Source organism: Oncorhynchus mykiss, chromosome 20 (assembly GCF_013265735.2).
Source record: "Oncorhynchus mykiss isolate Arlee chromosome 20, USDA_OmykA_1.1, whole genome shotgun sequence".
Classification (NCBI taxonomy): Eukaryota; Metazoa; Chordata; class Actinopteri; order Salmoniformes; family Salmonidae; genus Oncorhynchus; species Oncorhynchus mykiss.
The window spans coordinates 40,537,707-40,561,570 of NC_048584.1; the positions used below are offsets into that span (position 1 = coordinate 40,537,707).

Genomic DNA, 23,864 nt, shown 5'->3' on the forward strand with positions numbered 1-23,864 from the left:
ACAAGTAGTGTAACCTATTTTGGTGGTGAATGTTCATAGTATTAATTTAATATTTGAGTCATTTATCAGACACTTATTCAAAGTGATTTACAGTTGGTGCATTCGTGTTGTTTATTCCCTTTGGTATTGCTGTTTAGCTCAACTGCTGATTTGATTGGTCGATCTTTTAGTGAGAGATCCACCTCCTGTTTGTGTCCATCTCTCTGTCCAGCCATTTCTCCTGCTGACGTGCACTACGGTGAGACACTGAGCACATTGCGCTACGCTAACCGAGCTAAGAACATCGTTGACTGTGGGCTTGTTGACGAGGACAGCGGCGTTAAAGTCATCAGAGAACTGCAGGAGGAGATCGGTAGACTGAGAGGACTGATGGAGAATAACAACCAGGTCAGTGTTCTAACATCCGAAAGGTTGTTAGTTTGATTCCCAGAGCTGACAAAGTGAAATAATCTCTGTGCTCTTGAGAAAGGCACTTAATTGCTCCAGGGTTGCCGTTGATGATGGCAGGCGGGGGAACAGCCTCACCGAGGGGGTGTTGGGATAAACAACAAAAAATGTCAAACATTTGCCTTTTTTCTTTAACACCTACAAGTGTGTAATATGGCCCCTTTTCCCCCCCCTCCCTGGGGCTCCCCCCTTTTTTACCCCCTCCCTGGGGCTCCCCCCTTTTTTCCCCCCTCCCTGGGGCTCCCCCCTTTTTTCCCCCCTCCCTGGGGCTCCCCCCTTTTTTCCCCCCTCCCTGGGGCTCCCCCCTTTTTTCCCCCCTCCCTGGGGCTCCCCCCTTTTTTCCCCCCTCCCTGGGGCTCCCCCCTTTTTTCCCCCCTCCCTGGGGCTCCCCCCTTTTTTCCCCCCTCCCTGGGGCTCCCCCCTTTTTTCCCCCCTCCCTGGGGCTCCCCCCTTTTTTCCCCCCTCCCTGGGGCTCCCCCCTTTTTTCCCCCCTCCCTGGGGCTCCCCCCTTTTTTTTTTCCCCCTCCCTGGGGCTCCCCCCTTTTTTTTTTTCCCCTCCCTGGGGCTCCCCCCTTTTTTTTTTTCCCCTCCCTGGGGCTCCCCCCTTTTTTTTTTTCCCCTCCCTGGGGCTCCCCCCTTTTTTTTTTTCCCCTCCCTGGGGCTCCCCCCTTTTTTTTTTTTCCCCTCCCTGGGGCTCCCCCCTTTTTTTTTTTTCCCCTCCCTGGGGCTCCCCCCTTTTTTTTTTTCCCCTCCCTGGGGCTCCCCCCTTTTTTTTTTTCCCCTCCCTGGGGCTCCCCCCTTTTTTTTTTTCCCCTCCCTGGGGCTCCCCCCTTTTTTTTTTCCCCCTCCCTGGGGCTCCCCCCTTTTTTTTTTCCCCTCCCTGGGGCACCCCCTTTTTTTTTCCCCCTCCCTGGGGCTCCCCCCTTTTTTTTTTCCCCTCCCTGGGGCTCCCCCCTTTTTTTTTTCCCCTCCCTCGGGCTCCCCCCTTTTTTTTTTCCCCTCCCTCGGGCTCCCCCCTTTTTTTTTTCCCCTCCCTCGGGCTCCCCCCTTTTTCCCCTCCCTCGGGCTCCCCCAACACTCTGAAGGTGGAGGAGAAACTCCACAAGAGTGAGGCCCAAGTGAGTGCACTCTTTAGGACTCTTGTAGGTTTATGGCTTAACCTGTGTAGGTTGCCCAGAGTGTGACTCCACACACTAAAGATGCATGCGTTCACTGTCGTACCATTGTAAGTGGCTTTTGGTAAACGTGTCTGGTTCGTGGAATATACAGATATCTGCCACAAAGGAAATGGCAACATAAAGTGTCTTCATAGGGCGTTGGGTCACCACCAGCCAGAACAGCAATGCACCTTGGCATAGATTCTACAAGTGTCTGGAACTCTCTATTGGAGGGATGTGACACTGGTCTTCCATGACAACTGCTTCGCTTCATCTTGGCCAGGTAGCAGATGTAAATGAGAACTTGTTCTCAACTGGCCTACCTGGATAAATAAAGGTGTTCTCAACTGGCCTACCTGGTTAAATAAAAGGTGTTCTCAACTGGCCTACCTGGTTAAATAAAGGTGTCCTCAACTAGCCTACCTGGTTAAATAAAGGTGTTCTCAACTGGCCTACCTGGTTAAATAAAAGGTGTTCTCAACTGGCCTACCTGGTTAAATAAAGGTGAAATAAATAATACGTTCCATCATTTTGGTGTTTTGTGGACAGTGGTGTAAAACGCTGTCTCCAGAATCTCCCGTTTGGGGTTGAGATCTGGTGTCTGAGACGACCATGGTGTTGGGTTCTAATTTCTCAGAGTTAACTCCACGGACATTATGAAAGCTCAACCCAAGTTTATTCTTCCCAGAGGATCAATACAGCTGCATTTAGATCAAGACATGTTGTCATCCTATGAGGGGGGGGGGGGGGGGGGCAAAGCTACGGTAGCCAAAACAACGGTCTGCCCAGAATTTTTATACATGACCCTAAGCATGATGGGATGTCAATTGATTGATTAATTAACTCTGGGACCATACCTGTGTTGAAGCACCTGATTTCAATACTTTTCATCCCTCATTTACTCAGGAGTTTCCTGTATTTTGTCAGTTACCTGCATGTGTTTCTTTGCTCTTAGTAACGGTTGTGTTGGTGAATGTTTTGGGACTGGTCAGATCAGAGGACTGTGCTACAATGCAACGTCAAGAAGTTAGCCAGCTAACTCGCCTAAACATCCTGAAATAACTTTTTTTATTTTTTTTTTATTTAAAAAAAAATATAATATTGGGAATGGTCTAATTCAGGGTTGCTCAACCCTCTTTCTGGAGATCTACGGTCCTGTGGGTTTTCAGCCCAACCCTCTTTCTGGAGAGCTACGGTCCTGTGGGTTTTCAATCCAACCCTCTTTCTGGAGAGCTACAGTCCTGTGGGTTTTCAGTCCAACCCTCTTTCTGGAGAGCTATGGTCCTGTGGGTTTTCAGTCCAACCCTCTTTCTGGAGAGCTACGGTCCTATGCGTTCAGCCCAACCCTCTTTCTGGAGAGCTTTGGTCCTGTGGGTTTTCAATCCAACCCTCTTTCTGGAGAGCTACGGTCCTGTGGGTTTTCAGTCCAACCCTCTTTCTGGAGAGCTACGGTCCTGTGGGTTTTCAATCCAACCCTCTTTCTGGAGAGCTACGGTCCTGTGGGTTTTCAGTCCAACCCTCTTTCTGGAGAGCTACGGTCCTGTGGGTTTTCAATCCAACCCTCTTTCTGGAGAGCTACGGTCCTGTGGGTTTTCAGTCCAACCCTCTTTCTGGAGAGCTACGGTCCTATGCGTTCAGCCCAACCCTCTTCCTGGAGAACTACAGTCCTGTGGGTTCAGTCCAACCCTCTTCCTGGAGATCTACTGTCCTGAGGGTTTTCAGTTCAACCCTAATTTAACACACCTGATTCTACTAATTAGCTGCTCAACAAGACCTTATCTAGCTGAATCAGAACGGCTAAATTCGGGTTGGACTGAACCTCCAGTAGATCTCCAGGAAGAGGGTTGGACTGAACCTACAGTAGATCTCCAGGAAGAGGGTTGGACTGACCTGGTGTAATTGTAACAAACCTAGATACTTTTTCTGTTATCTTTCTTAATAAACCAGAACATCAACAGTTATTGCTAATTTATCAAAGTTAGCTGGCTAAATCATTGCTTCGTCCTCTGCAACAGGTGTCAGAGCTGACCCCCCCCCCCCCCCTTGTCCTATCCAACAGGTGTTCGAGCTACCCCCCCCCCCCCCCCTTTGTCCTCTCCAACAGGTGTTGGAGTTGACCAAGGAGTGAACCAACAAGTGGGGGTATTATCTCAGTCATATTTCTCTCTTACTGGTATGGATATAAAACCTACGTACAACACTGGCTATAACTCACTCATCCACATCGCTAATCAGTAACAAAGGCTCTCCGCTAGACAGTTGGTTTCTAGTAACTGGGGGTGTGTTTGGGTCCTGGGTAACTGGAATGTCAATAACTTTGAAGTGTATGAAGTCATAGATGAGAAAGTTCAGGCAGGGTTTCTCTCTCACTTTCTCAGACACACACACCTCTCCCAGTAGATCGACCCAACAGATGGCTGTTTCAGTGTCAAGTCTGAGGTCTGAGCTTTGGGCTCCATCTGTCCCTCTATCCGGTTCAACAGATCCATCAGAAAGCCTCAGGAGGTTGACATGTATTAGTAGTGTTTATCTTCCCAGATAAACCCTATTCCCTTTATAGTGCACTACTTCATTCCCTTTTTATAGTCCACTACCGGGGCCCAAAGGGGCTGGTCTTTACTGCTGCTCACACCATTCTGTTGCTACTAGCGTAAACTCCTGTTTATGTGGCAGCCGAAAATAAGATGACAAAAAAAATTATCCGGGAACCAATTTGCTTTTGGTTCTGTCGACTCAGTAGCTCTGTAATAAGTGTCCCTTTTATTCCCTTTATAGGGCACTACTTTTGACCAGGGCCCATAGGGAATAGGGTGTCATTTTATAGGGCACTACTTTTGAACAGGAACCACAGGGAATAGGGTGTCATTTTATAGGGCACTACTTTTGACCAGGGACCACAGGGAATAGGGTGTCATTTTATAGGGCACTACTTTTGACCAGGGACCACAGGGAATAGGGTGTCATTTGAGACGTTGTAACAGAGGGTCAGTGTGCTTTATAGTGCTGTCTGGTTCATGTACACTGAACAGAAATAGAAATGCAACATGTAAAGTGACGGTCCCATGTTTCATGAAATTACATTTTAAAAAATCCCAGAGATTTTCCATACGCACAAAATAGCTTATTTCTCAAAATGGCTTAAGGAGTGTACTTTTCTGTTAGTGAACATTTCTCTTTTGTCAATATAATCCATCCACCTGACAGGTGTTGCATATCAAGAATCTGATTAAACAGAATGATCATTACACAGGTGCGCCTTGTGCTGGGGACACATTTTTTTTAATTATTTTTTTTAACTCTAAAATGTGCAGTTTTGTAATACAACACAATGCCACAGATGTGTCAAGTTTTCAGGGAGCTTGTAATTGGCAAGCTTGACTGCAGATCTGGACATGAGAGCTGTTGCCAGAGAATTGGATGTTAAATTCTCCACCATAAACCAACATTTTAGAGAATTTGGACTTATGTCCAATCAGCCTCACAACCGTAGCCCATGTGTAACCACGCCAACCCAGGACCTCCATATCTGGCTTCTAAACCCTTTTGTTAGGGGAAAAACACACTTTGATTGGCTGGGCCTGGCTCCCCAGTGGGTCGGCCTGGCTCCCAAGTGGGTGAGCTCCTGCCCAGTCACATGAAATCTGTAGATTAGGGCATAATTTATTTCAAATTTTATTGGTCACATATACACGTGGTTAGCAGATGTTAATGCGAGTGTAGCGAAATGCTTGTGCTTCTAGTTCCGACAGTGCAGTAATATCTAACAATTCCCCAACAACTACCTAATACACACATCTAAAGGGATGGAATAAGAGTATGTACATATAAATATATGGATGAGTGATGGCCGTGCGGAAAGTAACCAATTGACTAACTCAGCAAAATCTTTGAAATTGTTACTTGTTTTGTTTTTACATTTTTGTTGACTCAGTTTTTAATGGAGGATAAAAACCTGACATAGACTTTGGAATAGTTTCTAGTTTTTCAGTGATTTTATTTATTTTTTTCGTCTTTGTTCTGCTGTGGACTGATTTGTGGTGATTTATGAATTGAATAATGTTGCTTGGAAAGAAGAACCTAATTGTTTGGAAATTTAAAGTTGAGATATATATATATATATATAATTTTGCCAAAAGGTAAACTTTGTTTAGAGGAGTTTTCAGGACTGTATGACAATAGCTGCCGGGGCGGCCTAGTAGTTCAGAGCTTTGGGCCAGAAGGTTGCTGGATCGAATCCCTGAGCTGACAAGATGAGAAAAATCTGTCGATCTGCCCCTGAACAAGGCAGTTAACCTACTGTTCTTCGGATAGCCATCATTGTCGATAAGAATTTGTACTTAACTGACTTGCCTAGTTAATGGTTGCTCGTCCATGTCCCCTTTTGCAATCTACCTATCAGCGCTGCGATTGGGTCTGTTAACTTACTCACGACGAGGACCAAGCAGGTTGTTTAGCTGTGGTGAGTGTTAAGTTAGAGGTTGGTTGCATTGTAACTTCCTACAGTATTGGAAGACACACACACACACTGCAATACTTATAAATGGTTATATAGCAGTCTAATGTGGAGTTAGATGCAGGTTTTCCTACGTTCTAGTTACCGAAACAGTAACCAACACTTCTGATATTAGTGTGATTGGATGGAAAAGAACCATGCGGAAATTACATTTGGTGTTTTCAGCAAACATTTGCACGTAGTTTGCCTTCCCTAACTCTTCCCTCTTTCCGTCCCATGTAACAGGTGCTTGTAGTTCCCATATCCTACCAGTGGGTGTCAGTGTTGCTCCGCTGAACCTCGGGCTCAGCCTCAGCGACTGTAGAAAAGCAGGGAGGGATAATAAAGGAGGAGTCAACCTGGCGTTACTATTTAATTTTCCAGCTATTTAGATTAGAATGGCATCCTACTGGCATTAGAGTGGTCCTGAAGTCAACATCTGACACTGGGGGAGAGATGGAGAGAGAGCAGGGGGAAACATCAGACATTCCTAATCACTTCCTCTCTCTCTCTCTCTCTCTCTCTCTGTCTCTTTCTCCATCCCATATGGCTCCTCAGTGTGTAGAAGAGAGAGTGAGAGAATTTCCTCCTTCACACTTTTAGTCTGCCAGCCCAGAGTTTAGAGAGAGGGAGGACAGCCGGAGGAAGACAAGATGAGTGACACAACATTTTTAGCTGGTTGGTATTGGCAACTGTCAAACAGGGTTAGTTTGGAATCTTAATGTTACCACAATGCTGCGCAGTGGTCACTTGACTCACTTTGAAATGTTTAATTACGTTTCAAAGTCTTTGAAAACGTTTGCACCTGAACTGGACCCACCCACCTGCTAGAACCCTATTCTGGAATATTGTAGGTCTTGATTAGCTACATATGGATCTGTGTTTTATTATGCTACCGTCTGTCCCTCGTGTTCATTAAGACAGCCATGTAGTAAATCTCAATGTTGAAGTCGTGATGCGGGGGACAATCTATACCTTTAAATATCGCAATATTTTCTGCACTAATTGGCTGTACCTCCCACAACTCATAGCTTATTCTCCCATCTTTTTTTAAATAGGGAGCCAATTCTGTTTTTCTGGCTGTTTTTATTTCTGTAGAAACTCGTTATCTCATGGCTTGTCCTTATTCAGCAGACATATGGTGAGCAATAGTGTGATTTTTTATCGCAATAAACTCACACTATTGAATAGCAATGAATATTGAATCGTGAGAATCTCAATACATATTGTATCGACACTTTTTAAAGTATCATGATAATATCTTATCGTGAAGTTCCTGGCAATTCCCAGCCCTATGTTTTGAAGGGTGAGTCTGTGCTTCTGAAATCGTAACTGGGCCCTTGGTCAAATGTAGTACACTATTAAGGGAGTCAGAGGAATACATGGTGTGTGTGTCTACAGATCAGTTGGGGGACCTGAGGGGAATAGACAACACAACGAAGCCTGGCCATGTTTCTCGTTCAGTTGGGATTCGGGATGCCCTGTGACACTCGGGCTAAAAGGCTACTGTTCTGGCAAACGGCTGGCACACTGATGGAGTAACTCTCTTAAGTGTATGATGAACGGCTTTATGGATTTGACATTTTTGTCTTCTGCTACATTTGCATTCTGTACAAGATGATGAATGGTAGAGCCAGGCATGGAGCTAGGGATACTTTGATGAATGCAGGGGACATATTAGAGGTGTGTGTGTGAGCGTACTAGACTGCATCTGTCTATTTAGAATGGAGAAAGGCACATCCATTCAGCGTCCTCCACTGTTTCACATTTCAGACGGCCTTATCAACAAATGCCGTTCACCTTTCTCCATCAAATGCATTTATATAGCCCTTCTTAGATCCAGCACTACCATTCCATCTCTGGAATCATTTAGTGTGATTGGATGGAAAAGAACCAGCAGCTAGCCAGTCAGATCGGAGAGATTTTATTTGACAAACCACAACTGATACTCTTAGCTGTGACCTTTTTTGACATGTGATCCTGTGGCATTCTAGTAAGGTGATGCCAGAGTAATGTCCATCCTGAATGGTAGTGCAGGGAATTGCCAGGTACCTCACCATACGATATTATCGTAATACTTAGATACTGATACGATATTGCGATTGTCACGATTCTAAACTCGGCAAAAAAAAAAATGTCCTCACTGTCAACTGCATTTACTTTCAGCCAACTTAACATGTGTAAATATTTGTATGAACATAACAGGATTCGACATCCGTATCTGATGTGGCCACCAGCTGCATTAAGTACTGCAGTTCATTTCCTCCTCATGGACTACACCAGATTTGCCAGTTCTTGCTGTGAGATGTTAACCCACTCTTCCACCAAGGCACCTGCAGGTTCCCAGACGTTTCTGGGGGGAATGGCCCTAGCCCTCATCCTCCGATCCAACAGGTCCCAGACGTGCTCAATGGGATTGAGATGCGGGCTCTTCGGTGGCCATGGCAGAACACTGACATTCCTGTCTTGCAGGAAATCACACACAGAACGAGCCGTATGGCTGGTGGCATTGTCATGCTGGAGGGTCATATCAGGATGGGCCTACAGGAAGGGTACCACATGAGGGAGGAAGATGTCTTCCCTGTAACGCACAGCGTTGATATTGCCTGCAATGATGACAAGCCCAGGCCGATGATGCTGTGACACACCGCCCCAGACCATGACCAACCCTCCACCTCTAAATCGATCCTGGTGTAACGCTCCTTCGACTATAAACGCAGTCTTCTGTGTTTATCGTAGCGCTGTCTTAGGCGTCTCAAAGTACAGATAATTGCAATGTATTGCCCTGGCCACATCTGCAGTCCTCATGCCTCGCAGCCTGCCTATGGCATGTTCACGCAGGGAGCCTGGGCATCTTTATTTTGGTGTTTTTCAGAGTCAGTAGAAAAGCCTTTTTAGTGTCCTACGTTTTCATAATTGTGACCTTAATTGCCTACAGTCTTAACAACGTCTCGCTGGGCAGGCCTCTGTCGCTCTCTTTTCCATGCTAGTTGTTCCCTATTCTTGGTGTGTGAAATATATAGGGCTTTCTTCTGTTCATCAGAGCTGCTTCTCTTCTCCCTGAAAGGTAAGGGCCCCACTGCCTCGTTGTCCTTAGAGAAAGAGCAGTGGAAACAGAATGTTAATATCCAGGAAGGGAGATTTACAATGCTAATGGCACCCAATTCCTCATGTTAGTGCACAACTAGAGAATAAGGCACGACTTGTGACCATAGCCCTATTGGTCCTGGACAAAAGTATTAAATAAGGAATAGGGTGCCATTTGGGATGTTACCGAGATTTGGTTCCAGGGCACGTATGGAAAGGTAATTAATTTGAGATGGGTTGAAGAGCAGCCTCTTAAAGAGGAGGGAGTGAAGAGCGATGGAGGAAGGTAAAGAGGGAAAGATACCAGAATGTTCTCTCCTGCAGGGGCCCGGGGATGCTGCCTGCCGTATCATTTCCTCCACACACACACACGAAGATTACAGGATGTACCCACCCATTTGTTTTCATTATGGAAAGAGATGAATGCAAACCTGGGGTGTCATCATTAGTCCAAAGCATTGTTTTTTGCAACTAAAACCATTTTAATCCAAATGGCAAAACGTTTTGCAACGAAAATTTGAGTTTCTATTGAGTGAATTCAGTCAGTTCCTTCCGGGATCCGTTTGGTATTCTAGGGAATGCACCATTGTTGTGCGCTATATAGGGAATAGGGTGCCATTTGGGATTCTCGTGGACATAAGAGGAATGCACTTTGCCCTCTAGATATGTTGAAATAATAAACTAAGTGTTTTTATATTTTGGTTAGACCCAGTGCAGAAAGGCCGTGCAGAAAAGGGACTGTTTCTTTTAGTTGGATGAATCCTCGTCTCACTTTCTTTTCTCTCGTGTGCTTTTTGACCAGGGTCCATAGGGTGTAATTTGGGACCTCGCCCCCTCCCCCACAGTGTCTTCAGTCATCTCCACCTATTTCCTTATGAATGGTTTCATGACCTTAGTATTCACCCTGTCAGCACTTATACCTTAATACTTCATTTGAGAGAACCTTTTATATGAGAGCTGGAGCTCCGTTTCAAGTTGCTTCACTATTGACTCCAGGCACTTTTTTTTTTGTCTCCATGGAAATCAATAAGCAATCAAGTTGCTAATGAGTTTGGGCCCTCATCTTCAAGTCCACAGTAAATCCCAGTAATATATTGTTCTATGAGCTTTATTTCAATGTCTTTGGACCCCCCCCCCCCCCCCCCCCCCCCCAAAAAAACCCACCTGTTCGGTGTTGTATTGTTGCTGGGAGGGTTTTGATTTGTTTTCTTCAGTGTGGGTGAGGTGGACAGATGGTCGAAGAGCTGGTGAGCTGGACAGCTGATTGGTATTCCTACAGTGGTGTTGAAGTTTGATATGCGGAGGAAGGTGAGTGACAGTTTTTTAATTGGGAGCGTGTAGGCTACCCAATATGACATTTTGATGTTCTGGAGAACCTCCAGATAAAACCGTTGTATCTCTTGTTACTGGGACTGCGAAAGCCTGGGTACCAGTCTGTTTGTGCCATCATGCCACTTCTTGTCATGCAAACGAGCAAGGAGTTGACATGATGGCAGATCAAGGACCAGGTTTCTTGGACTGAGGAACTGAGTGATTACAAACCACATCTGGGACCAGGCTTCTTGGACTGAGTGATGCAGTTATTTTTAAGACGACTTGATTCACTTCTATGACTCGTCATAAATCAATAAGCAGTCAAATGTCTGCTCTCAAACCTTCAAGCATTTTGTTTTAACTCACAATTTATAAATCCCAATGTATAGCTCTGTGAAAGGTGAACTATATGTCAACATCTTATTTTTTATTTTTTGAATTTTACCCCTTTTTTTTTCTCCCCAATTTTGTGGTATCCAATTGTTGTAGTAGCTACTATCTTGTCTCATTGCTACAACTCCCGTACTGGCTCGGGAGAGACGAAGGCTGAATGTCATGCGTCCTCCGTTACACAACCCAACATCCAACCCGGAAGCCAGATGTGTCGGAGGCTACACCGTGCACCTGGCAACCTTGGCTAGCGCGCACTGCGCCCGGCCCGCCACAGGAGTCGCTGGTGAGACAAGGAGATCCCTACCGACCAATCCCTCCCTAACCCGGACGACGCTAGGCCAATTGTGCGTCGCCCCACGGACGCACACAGTCGCGGCCGGTTACGTCAGAGCCTGGGCGCGAACCCAGGGATTCTGATGGCACAGCTGGCGCTGCGCCACCCGGGAGGCCAATGTCAACATCTTTGAAGAGATATTTCCCCCCCCCCTCACTTTGAGATGGCCTCCTGTCCTGTCCTCCAGGAGTTTATATTGATGTGTTGTAGTCTGGCCTCCTGTCCTCTACTCCAGGAGTTTATATTGATGTGTTGTAGTCTGGCCTCCTGTCCTGTCCTCCAGGAGTTTATATTGATGTGTTGTAGTCTGGCCTCCTGTCCTGTCCTCCAGGAGTTTATATTGATGTGTTGTAGTCTGGCCTCCTGTCCTCTACTCCAGGAGTTTATATTGATGTGTTGTAGTCTGGCCTCCTGTCCTGTCCTCCAGGAGTTTATATTGATGTGTTGTAGTCTGGCCTCCTGTCCTGTCCTCCAGGAGTTTATATTGATGTGTTGTAGTCTGGCCTCCTGTCCTCTACTCCAGGAGTTTATATTGATGTGTTGTAGTCTGGCCTCCTGTCCTCTACTTCACCTGCTCCCCCAGGTGGATAGACTCATCAGAGGGCCCCCCCCTCCCCCAGTTGGATAGACTCATCAGAGCCCGCTCATGGACAGGTGGTGGGCTGGCTGACTTTGCAGAACAGTTATTTTATGTAGGGAAACAACGAACTCTGAGTTGAAGTACTAATAAATGAGTTCAAGCCATCTGCAGTTGGGGGGGGGGGGGGGGGGATTTTATGAACTGCCCAAGCCTGACCAATAGACGTGTCTGTCCTGCACCTGCCTCAATGAAGGGATACAGAGCAAAATACACACGCTGTGTGTGTGTGGCATTATGCTGCATGCCCTGGACTCTGATTGGTCTGACAAGGAAAGCAATAGTCTCATTTACCCAGTCTGTCTCAGGGAAGTGTGTGTGTGATTCTGCCCGGGCCTATGGTTAATTAAAGGGATCCTTCAGACTTCATTATAGGTGAAGAGGGGAGCCTGACAGATTAATGCACTGTGTCACTTCACTGAGACGGGACAGGGAGATGAAACGCCCACACACACAGTCGGTCAGTCTCCGCCTCTCCCTCGTCATTAAGCGACGCTTCCCCCTCTGCTGTCTGTCTCTCCTGTCACTCTGCACAGCCGTAGCTATACATAAACAGTTTAAACTAGTTCATGCACATGGTTTTGACTTCTCTCCAAGGGGTTCTGTTTTCTGGTCCGCCTCCTGAAGGTACTTATGATAATCCATAGAAAATGCAAATCCTGACAGCCAGCCACACACAAGCCGAGTGAGTTTGTTATTCAACAGGAGCCACTGACTGAATGAAAAGTCTATTGGCCTTCCCTCGGTGGGTGCTCTGCATCCGTCTGGTGACTTCATTTCCTTTTTGAAGTCCATAGTCATATCTCCTACACACAGGTGGCTGTGCTATTTATATAAAATAAATATATAATAATTCCCCCTCTCAGTACAGTTTCCTCACGTACTGTTGGGCAGTGAGGACAGCCCAGTGTATGGAACTGGCCGGCCCAGTGTATGGAACTGGCCGGCCCAGTGTATGGTCATGCTGTCGCTCGCTACTTTTTAAAGTGTCTTCCACAGATCAAATCCGCCGTCCTCTTCTGAGGGACAGAAACCTGAAATGCCATTAAATACATATTTAGCAGGGAGTTCTGGACCAGCGGCTTTGTCGACCGATTTGTCGACCTGGACGTTCATTGATTTTGAGGCTGACTTTTGAGTCGATTATCCGACCAATGTATGTATGTAACGTGAATATCAGCACTATAGCAGCTACACACACACACACACACACTATAGGGCAGCTACACACACACACACACTATAGGGCAGCTACACACACACACACACACACACTATAGGGCAGCTACACACACACACACACACACACTATAGGGCAGCTACACACACACACACTATAGGGCAGCTACACACACACACACACTATAGGGCAGCTACACACACACACACACACACACACACTATAGGGCAGCTACACACACACACACACACACACACACACTATAGGGCAGCTACACACACACACACACACACACTATAGGGCAGCTACACACACACACACACTATAGGGCAGCTACACACACACACACACACTATAGGGCAGCTACACACACACACACACTATAGGGCAGCTACACACTCACACACACACACTATAGGGCAGCTACACACACACACACACTATAGGGCAGCTACACACACACACACACACACACTATAGGGCAGCATTAATCAGACTCGTATGTGAAACATGGATGTTAAAACCCATTCCATTAGTCACTGTTTGACATGGATGTTCCGGTGTGTAAATAAATACACTTGATTTATTTTTAAGAGGAGGAACTATCCAGAATACTACCATGAAATTGTGTTTCCATAATGATTCATATTCACCCGATCCTTCAACCTTTCCTCGTGAAAGGAATCGCATTGCGAGATAGTTTGCCACTGATCGGCAGAGAAAACATATCACTTCAAATGTTATTTGTCACATCCCCCCCCCGAATACTAAATACTGTAAAAATGCTTGTTGTATGAAGATGAAGAGGAGAGGGTTGAGGAGAGCAACATCACTTTATATTAATGTGGAAGAGGGTTGAGCAGGGAAACATCGCTTTGTGTTGATGTGTGGAGGTGGACAGCGTGGCTTTGTGTTGCTGTGTGGAGGTGGAGGAACAAAATGACACATTCACTTACAGGTAGTGGTTCTCAACGAGTTACTGGAAGTATCCCCATCGTGTAAATATGATCACTAGACCATGTCCTTATGAGTCTTCTCATGTAGCCCCTGTGGATAAGCCAGGTACCTCCAGGGTTTGTCGTTCTCCAGGTTGAGAACCACTGACCTACAGTATTCTGTGGCGATATATTGTTTTAAAGGACAGGTTCACCCATTTCTCATGTTATATTGTTTTTTTTATCTCTGATTTTGATCTGTCGATTTCCCTGGGCCATTTAGTGGTTAGAGCGTTGTGCCAGTAACCTAAAGGTTACTGGATCGAATCCCTGAGCTGACCAGGTAAAATTCAGTTGTTATGTCCCTGAACAAGGCAGTTAACCCACTGTTTCTCTGTTCCTTTTTTTTCTCTGGTCTGTGTAAAGTTGACTCGATTCCCCCAGTCTGATGGAGTTTTCCTACCGTAGGCAGAAGAGTTTCCATCTTACCCCAATGGCGTGTAGTTCCTTTTGTGTATGGCGTTATGTTGGTGGAGGGATCCGCCTGCTGAAACATTGTCTACAGTTAAACACGTCGCCATGGGAATCTCAATCATTTATAGTCTCTCTCTAGCCGTTAGCCATTCTCCCGCTACCACGGCGACGCAAGGGTTGGGAGTGTCCCAAATGGAACCTTGTTCCCTTCATAAAGCACTACTTTTGACAAGGACCCATAGGACTCTGGTCCAAAGTATTGCACTGAACAGGGAGCCATTTGGGATACGGACATAGTTATTCTGCCTAGCCCTGGGGTGAGGAAGAACCAGAACTCATAAATTCAATTTTCTACTGTTTTGCTATTAAACGTCTGACTGTCAGCGGTTCCTTTTTGGTTGTTATTGTGGTCCAGACTTTGCTAGCCTAGGAGATGCACTATATGAAGATATTGTTCTGTAGTACTTCACTATTCTGTTTCAGCTCTGTTTGTCCCCTGTTGTGTATGGTTGGAGGAGATGAGTGTAGCTCTGAGGGTAAAGAACTTTCTTTGTCTGTCTGTTACGGTCTCCCTGTCTCTCTCTGTCTCTGTCTCTGTCTGTTACTGTCACCCTGTCTCTCTCTCTGTCTCTGTTACCCTGTCTGTCTATTACTGTCACCTTGTCTCTCTGTCTCTGTTACTCCCTGTCTGACTGTTACTTTCCTGTTTCTGTTATACTCCTCTGTTACTCTGTCTGCCGGTTCTGTAGGAAGAGACTGTAGCTCTGAGGAAAGAGGGTATCCGTGTAGCGTTGGACTCACACCTGTTGTTGTCATAGTAGTACTAACCCTGTTCTGTGTCTGTTCTGTAGGAAGAGACTGTAGCTCTGAGGAGAGAGGGTATCCGTGTAGCGTTGGACTCACACCTGTTGTTGTCATAGTAGTACTAACCCTGTTCTGTGTCTGTTCTGTAGGAAGAGACTGTAGCTCTGAGGAGAGAGGGTATCCGTGTAGCGTTGGACTCACACCTGTTGTCATAGTAGTACTAACCCTGTTCTGTGTCTGTTCTGTAGGAAGAGACTGTAGCTCTGAGGAAAGAGGGTATCCGTGTAGCGTTGGACTCACACCTGTTGTCATCGTCATAGTAGTACTAACCCTGTTCTGTGTCTGTTCTGTAGGAAGAGACTGTAGCTCTGAGGAAAGAGGGTATCCGTGTAGCGTTGGACTCACACCTGTTGTTGTCATAGTAGTACTAACCCTGTTCTGTGTCTGTTCTGTAGGAAGAGACTGTAGCTCTGAGGAGAGAGGGTATCCGTGTAGTGTTGGACTCACACCTGTTGTTGTCATAGTAGTACTAACCCTGTTCTGTGTCTGTTCTGTAGGAAGAGACTGTAGCTCTGAGGAAAGAGGGTATCCGTGTAGCGTTGGACTCACACCTGTTGTTGTCATAGTAGTACTAACCCTGTTCTGTGTCTGTTCTGTAGGAAGAGACTGTAGCTCTGAGGAGAGAGGGTATCCGTGTAGTGTTGGACTCACACCTGTTGTTGTCATAGTAGTACTAACCCTGTTCTGTGTCTGTTCTGTAGGAAGAGACTGTAGCTCTGAGGAAAGAGGGTATCCGTGTAGCGTTGGACTCACACCTGTTGTTGTCATAGTAGTACTAACCCTGTTCTGTGTCTGTTCTGTAGGAAGAGACTGTAGCTCTGAGGAAAGAGGGTATCCGTGTAGCGTTGGACTCACACCTGTTGTTGTCATAGTAGTACTAACCCTGTTCTGTGTCTGTTCTGTAGGAAGAGACTGTAGCTCTGAGGAGAGAGGGTATCCGTGTAGTGTTGGACTCACACCTGTTGTTGTCATAGTAGTACTAACCCTGTTCTGTGTCTGTTCTGTAGGAAGAGACTGTAGCTCTGAGGAAAGAGGTTATCCGTGTAGCGTTGGACTCACACCTGTTGTTGTCATAGTAGTACTAACCCTGTTCTGTGTCTGTTCTGTAGGAAGAGACTGTAGCTCTGAGGAGAGAGGGTATCCGTGTAGCGTTGGACTCACACCTGTTGTTGTCATAGTAGTACTAACCCTGTTCTGTGTCTGTTCTGTAGGAAGAGACTGTAGCTCTGAGGAAAGAGGGTATCCGTGTAGCGTTGGACTCACACCTGTTGTCATCGTCATAGTAGTACTAACCCTGTTCTGTGTCTGTTCTGTAGGAAGAGACTGTAGCTCTGAGGAAAGAGGGTATCCGTGTAGCGTTGGACTCACACCTGTTGTTGTCATAGTAGTACTAACCCTGTTCTGTGTCTGTTCTGTAGGAAGAGACTGTAGCTCTGAGGAAAGAGGGTATCCGTGTAGCGTTGGACTCACACCTGTTGTTGTCATAGTAGTACTAACCCTGTTCTGTGTCTGTTCTGTAGGAAGAGACTGTAGCTCTGAGGAAAGAGGGTATCCGTGTAGCGTTGGACTCACACCTGTTGTTGTCATAGTAATACTAACCCTGTTCTGTGTCTGTTCTGTAGGAAGAGACTGTAGCTCTGAGGAAAGAGGGTATCCGTGTAGCGTTGGACTCAGAACCACCTCATCTAATCAGCATCGACGATGATCTTCTCAGCGCTGGCGTTATTCTCTATCATTTAAAAGTAGGTAAGACACACACACACACACACACACACACAGAGTGTACGAAACATTAGGAACTCTTTCCAGGGGAATCCAGGTGAAAGATTTGATCCCTTATTGAGGTCACCTGTTAAATCCACTACAATTAGTGTAGATGAAGGGGAGGAGACTGGTTAAAGAAGGATTTTAAATATTTACATTTTTAAGGCCATGAGACAGTTGACGCGTGGAATGTGTGCCATTCAGAGGGTGAATGGGCAAGACATAATAATGATAACAAGGTAGAACAGAACCGCACTAGAAGACGATTTAGTAAGCATACCATATACAGGGTCAGTTCCTAATGGAAGGTGTTCCTAATGTTTTGATATACTCTGTGATATACATACACACAGTGGGGTGAAAGTTTTTGATACACTGCTTATTTTGTGGGTTTTCCTACTTACAAAGCATGTAGAGGTCTAATTTTTTATCATAAGTATACTTCAACTGTGAGATGGAATCTAAAACAAAAATCCATAAAATCTCATTGTATGATTTTTAAGTAATTAATTTGCATATTATTGCATGACATAAGTATTTGATCACCTACCAACCAGTAAGAATTCCGGCTCTCACAGACCTTTTAAGAAGCCCTCCTGTTCTCCACTCATTACCTACCTCCACAATCGCCAAGACCAGAGAGCTGTGTAAGGACATCAGGGATAAAATTGTAGACCTGCACAAGGCTGGGATGGGCTACAGGACAATAGGCAAGCAGCTTGGTGAGAAGGCAATAAGTGTTGGCGCAATTATTAGAAAATGGAAGAAGTTCAAGATGACGGTCAATCACCCTCGGTCTGGGGCTCCATGCAATATCTCACCTCGTGGGGCATCAATGATCATGAGGAAGGTGAGGGATCAGCCCAGAACTACACGGCAGAACCTGGTCAATGACCTGAAGAGAGCTGGGACCACAGTCTCAAAGAAAACCATCAGTAACACACTACGCCGTCATGGATTAAAATCATTCATGCTTTGTAAGTAGGAAACACTGCCAATTTTGCAGGTTATCAAATACCTGTTCTCCCCACTGTATGTATGTATGTATGTATATATATATATATATATATATATATATATATATATATATATATATATATATATATTCAGCAAAAAATAAATGTCCTCTCACTGTCAACTGTGTTTATTTTCCGCGAAATTAACATGTGTAAATATTTGTATGAATGTAAGATTCAACAACTGAGACATAAACTGAACAAGTTCCGCAGACATGACTAACAGAAATGGAATAATGTGTCCCTGAACAAAGGGGGGGGGGGGGGGTTTCAAAAGTAATAGTCAGTATCTGATGTGGCCACCAGCTGCATTAAGTACTGCAGTGCATCTCCTCCTCATGGGTTGTACCAGATTTGCCAGTTCTTGCTGTGAGATGTTACCCCACTCTTCCATCAAGGCACCCGCAAGTTCCCGGACATTTCTGGGGGGAATAACCCTACCCCTCACCCTCCGATCCGACAGGTCCCAGACGTGCTCAATGGGATTGAGATCTGGGCTCTTCGCTGGCCATGGCAGAACACTGACATTCCTGTCTTGAAGGAAATCACACACAGAACGAGCAGTATGGTTGGTGGCATTGTCATGCTGGAGGGTCATATCAGGATGGGCCTGCAGGAAGGGTACCACGTGATGGAGGAGGATGTCTTCCCTGGAACGCACAGCGTTGATTGCCAGCAATGACGACAAGCTCAGGCCGATGATGCTGTGACACACCGCCCCAGACCATGACGGACCTTCCACCTCCAAATCGAACCCGCTCCAGAGTACAGGCCTCGGTGTAACACTCATTCCTTCGACGATAAACGTAAATCCAACCATCACCCCTGGTGAGACAAAACCATGACTTATCAGTGAAGAGCACTTTTTGCCAGTCATGTCTAGTCCAGCGACAGTGGGTTTGTGCCCATAGGTGACATTTTTGCCGGTAATGTCTGGTGAGAAGCCCTCAGTCCAGCCTCTTCTCAGCCTATTGCGGACAGTCTGAGCACTGATGGAGAGATTGTGCATTCCTGGTGTAACTCGGGCAGTTGTTGTTGCCATCCTGTCCCTGTCCCGCAGGTGTACTGATCCTGTGCAGGTGTTTGTTACACTTGGTTTGTCACTGCGAGGACGATCAGCTGTCCGTCCTGTCTCCCTGTTGCTCTGTTTTAGGCGTCTCACACTACGGACTGTCGTGACGTACTAGTTAATCTGACGACTGTTGCTCATCGAATGATTTAAAGGTTTCTAATTGCGTGATGAACTGAATCGAGCAATTATTAACTCATTAACCTGGGGCACCATGGGAAAATTAGTTTTATTGAATTTCTATTTTCCAAATTAACTCAAAGAATATCAGAATATCGATTTTACTACAGCCGCTAATAACCTCTACAATCTCGTTCTGAACGTCATATAGCCCGTGTCCAGTCTGGGCTATTGATTAGAACTTAGTACAATGGGCCAACACACTATGGCTATGTGTTGCCCAAAATGGGGATTTAAAAGAGAGAAAAAGAGGAAGTACATGAGAAATATAAATTTGGGTGAATTTGTCAGCTATGCTTATGCTAACCCTAGCCTTGCCCCAAACTGCCACTCTTATGGGTCAGAATATAATGATATAATTACGTGGGGAAGGTCTCTGTGGATTTTCCGCGTGGATGGGTCAGGCTGCTCAATGACGCACTTCTCCGCCGCAATTCTCTGGTTGTCCTCACGATGTCAGTGTCCTTTTGGCTTAGGGGTATGTTCCCTTGCTCTGGAAGGGCTCTCCTGAGGACAGACCGCTCTGTAGTAGCTCAGAGCTCACAGCGTTGGAATGAAACAGTGTAGATACCACGATTCGATGGGAGTTGGAGGATAGGTGGTTCGACTTGAATTCACCCGCTTAGACACAACTACTCATCCGTAGCTTGGGTAGAAAAATGTCTTTGAAGACAAACTTGAGTTGCGTTTTGGGTTCGTTGACTTTTTTTTTTTTTTTTTCAGACCCCGGCTGCAGCTTGGGTCACTTAGTCTGATCTGTTAATTCTTCACTCACAGGTTTTATACCCTCGGGTCAGAAGTGGGCGTAACCGCCTTAAGGGCAATTCTATGAGGGCAAGGTCTAGATTTGACTCAAAACCAACTAAATTAAATTCATTTCATCTTTCCCAAAACATTCTTGGATATGGATATTTTCCATACAATGTATGAACTATATACTAGGAAAACTCTTCACGTTACAATATTTTTGTAATAACGTCCTCTGTTAACCTTGAATAACAAAACAAAAATGACATACATTTTCATATTCCATCTATCGTCATGACTACCACTGTGGCTGACGGAAACCATTGTTCCAAAGTCCTGTAACCTGACCTGATCAGGACAGTCATGACAGGACATTGCAATTTATTTCCCTGGCCACATCTGCAGTCCTCATGCCTCCTTGCAGCATGCCTCAGGCATGTTTACGCAGATGAGCATGGACCATGGGCATCTTTTTTATTTTGGTGTTTTTCAGAGTCAGTAGAAAGGCCTCTTTAGTGTCCTACGTTTTCATAACTGTGACCTTAATTGTAAGCTGTTAGTGTCTTAATGACCATTCCACAGGTGCATGTTCACTAATTGTTTATGATTCATTGATTCATTTATGATTCATTGAACAAGCATGGGAAATGGTGTTTAAACCTTTTACAATGTGAACTTCTGTGAAGTTATTATTATTTTTTTTTACTAATTATCTTTGAAAGACATGGTCCTGAAAAAGGAAGTTAATAAGGGACGTTAATAATACACACACGTTGCATTCGTAACGTATTCAGACCCCTTCGCTTTTTCCACATTCTGTCATATTACAGTTTTTTTCTAAAATTGATTAAATTGATGAGGATCAATCTACACACAATACTGTGTACAATAATGACGAAGCAAAAACCGGTTTTTCAACATTCATTTTAATTTTATTTTAATTCATAAAACAAATATTTTACCTAACTTTTCAGACCCTTTACTCAGTATTTGTTGAAGTGCCTTTGGCAGTGATTACAGCCTCGAGTCTTCTTGGTTACGACCCTACAAGCTTGGCACACCTTTATTTGGGGAGTTTCTCCCATTCCTCTTTGCAGATCCTCTCAAGCTCTGTCAGGTTGGATGGGAAGTGTTGCTGCACAGCTATTTTCAGGTCTCTGCAGAGATGTTAGATCGGGTTCAAGTCCGGGCTCTGGCTGGGTCACTCAAGGACATTCAGAAACTTGTCCCTAAGCCACTCCTGCATTTTCTTGGCTGTGCGCTTAGTGTCATTGTCCTGTTAGGTGAACCTTCACCCCAGTCTTGGGTCCGGTGCAGGTTTTCATCAATGATCTCTCTGTACTTTGCTCTGTTCATCTTTCCCTCAATCCTGACTAGTCTCCCAGTCCCAGCTGCTGAAAAACGTCCTCACAGCATCATTTTGCCACCATCATCCGTATGGTGAAGCATGGTGGTGACCAGGTGATGAGTGGTGTCTGGTTTCCTCCAGACGTGACTCTTGGCATTCTGGAGCTCTGTCAGTGACCATTGGGTTCTTGGTCACTTCCCTGGCCAAATCATGTCCTATCAATTGAGTTTACCACAGGTGGACTAATCAAGTTGTAGAAACGACTCAACAATGATAAATGGAAACAGGATGCACCAAAGTTCAGTTTTGAGCCTCATAGCAAAGGGTCTGAATACTTATACAAATAAGGTATTTCTTATATATATATACACAGTGCCTTGCGAAAGTATTTGGCCCCCTTGAACTTTGCGACCTTTTGCCACATTTCAGGCTTCAAACATAAAGATATAAAACTGTATGTTTTGTGAAGAATCAACAACAAGTGGGACACAATCATGAAGTGGAATGACATTTATTGGATATTTCAAACTTTTTTAACAAATCAAAAACTGAAATATTGGGCGTGCAAAAATATTCAGCCCCTTTACTTTCAGTGCAGCAAACTCTCTCCAGAAGTTCAGTGAGGATCTCTGAATGATCCAATGTTGACCTAAATGACTAATGATGATAAATACAATCCACCTGTGTGTAATCAAGTCTCCGTATAAATGCACCTGCACTGTGATAGTCTCAGAGGTCCGTTAAAAGCGCAGAGAGCATCATGAAGAACAAGTTTAAAGCCGGATTTGGATACAAAAAGATTTCCCAAGCTTTAAACATCCCAAGGAGCACTGTGCAAGCGATAATATTGAAATGGAAGGAGTATCAGACCACTGCAAATCTACCAAGACCTGGCCGTCCCTCAACTTTCAGCTCATGCAAGTAGAAGACTGATCAGAGATGCAGCCAAGAGGCCCATGATCACTCTGGATGAACTGCAGAGATCTACAGCTGAGGTGGGAGACTCTGTCCATAGGACAACAATCAGTCGTATATTGCACAAATCTGGCCTTTATGGAAGAGTGGCAAGAAAGCCATTTCTTAAAGATATCCATAAAAAGTGTAGTTTAAAGTTTGCCACAAGCCACCTGGGAGACACACCAAACATGTGGAAGAAGGTGCTCTGGTCAGATGAAACCAAAATTGAACTTTTTGGCAACAATGCAATACGTTATGTTTGGCGTAAAAGCAACACAGCTGAACACACCATCCCCACTGTCAAACATGGTGGTGGCAGCATCATGGTTTGGGCCTGCTTTTCTTCAGCAGGGACAGGGAAGATGGTTAAAATTGATGGGAAGATGGATGGAGCCAAATACAGGACCATTCTGGAAGAAAACCTGATGGAGTCTGCAAAAGACCTGAGACTGGGACGGAGATTTGTCTTCCAACAAGACAATGATCCAAAACATAAAGCAAAATCTACAATGGAATGGTTCAAAAATAAACATATCCAGGTGTTAGAATGGCCAAGTCAAAGTCCAGACCTAAATCCAATCGAGAATCTGTGGAAAGAACTGAAAACTGCTGTTCACAAATGCTCTCCATCCAACCTCACTGAGCTCAAGCTTTTTTGCAAGGAGGAATGGGAAAAAATGTCAGTCTCTCGATGTGCAAAACTGACAGAGACATACCCCAAGCGACTTACAGCTGTAATCGCAGCAAAAGGTGGCGCTACAAAGTATTAACTTAAGGGGGCTGAATAATTTTGCACGGCCAATTTTTCAGTTTTTGATTTGTTAAAAAAGTTTGAAATATCCAATAAATGTCGTTCCTCTTCATGATTGTGTCCCACTTGTTGTTGATTCTTCACAAAAAAATACAGTTTTATATCTTTATGTTTGAAGCCTGAAATGTGGCAAAAGGTCGCAAAGTTCAAGGGGGCCGAATACTTTCGCAAGGCAGTGTGTGTATATATATATTTATATTATATATATATTTATATTATATATATAATATATATATTATATATATATAATATATATATAATATATATATATATATATATTATATATATATATATATATATATATATAAAACACATTTGCAGAAATGTCAATCTGTTTTTGCTTTGTCATTATGGGGTATTGTGTATACATTGACTTTAAATAAACGTAAAAAAATAAATCTATTTTAGAATTAGGCTGTAATGTAACATGTTGAAAAGGTGAAGGGGTCTGAATACTTTCCGAATGCACTGTACATTCTCAATGTGTTTTTTTTTTTGGTACGAGCCAATATTGGACCTTCTAAAACTACTGCTAAATCTGAAAAATCCATATTACTGGTCGGTACTAGTGCACAATATAGGGCTCTGGTCTAAAGTAGTGCACTATATAGGGCTCTGGTCTAAAGTAGTGCACTATATAGGGCTCTGGTCTAAAGTA

General features: G+C 44.7%; 1 protein-coding gene across 5 annotated transcripts in view; it reads left to right on the top strand.

The window, feature by feature from the left end:
• Positions 1–23,864, top strand: part of LOC110499549 — a 61,590-nt gene that overhangs the window by 11,714 nt on the left and 26,012 nt on the right. For all 5 annotated transcript variants that reach the window (XM_036956356.1, XM_036956354.1, XM_036956353.1 and 2 more), the window contains 2 exons: positions 212–387; positions 16,937–17,056. In XM_036956356.1, the coding sequence (XP_036812251.1) occupies positions 212–387; positions 16,937–17,056 (296 nt within the window). The remainder of the gene's footprint in view (positions 1–211; positions 388–16,936; positions 17,057–23,864) is intronic.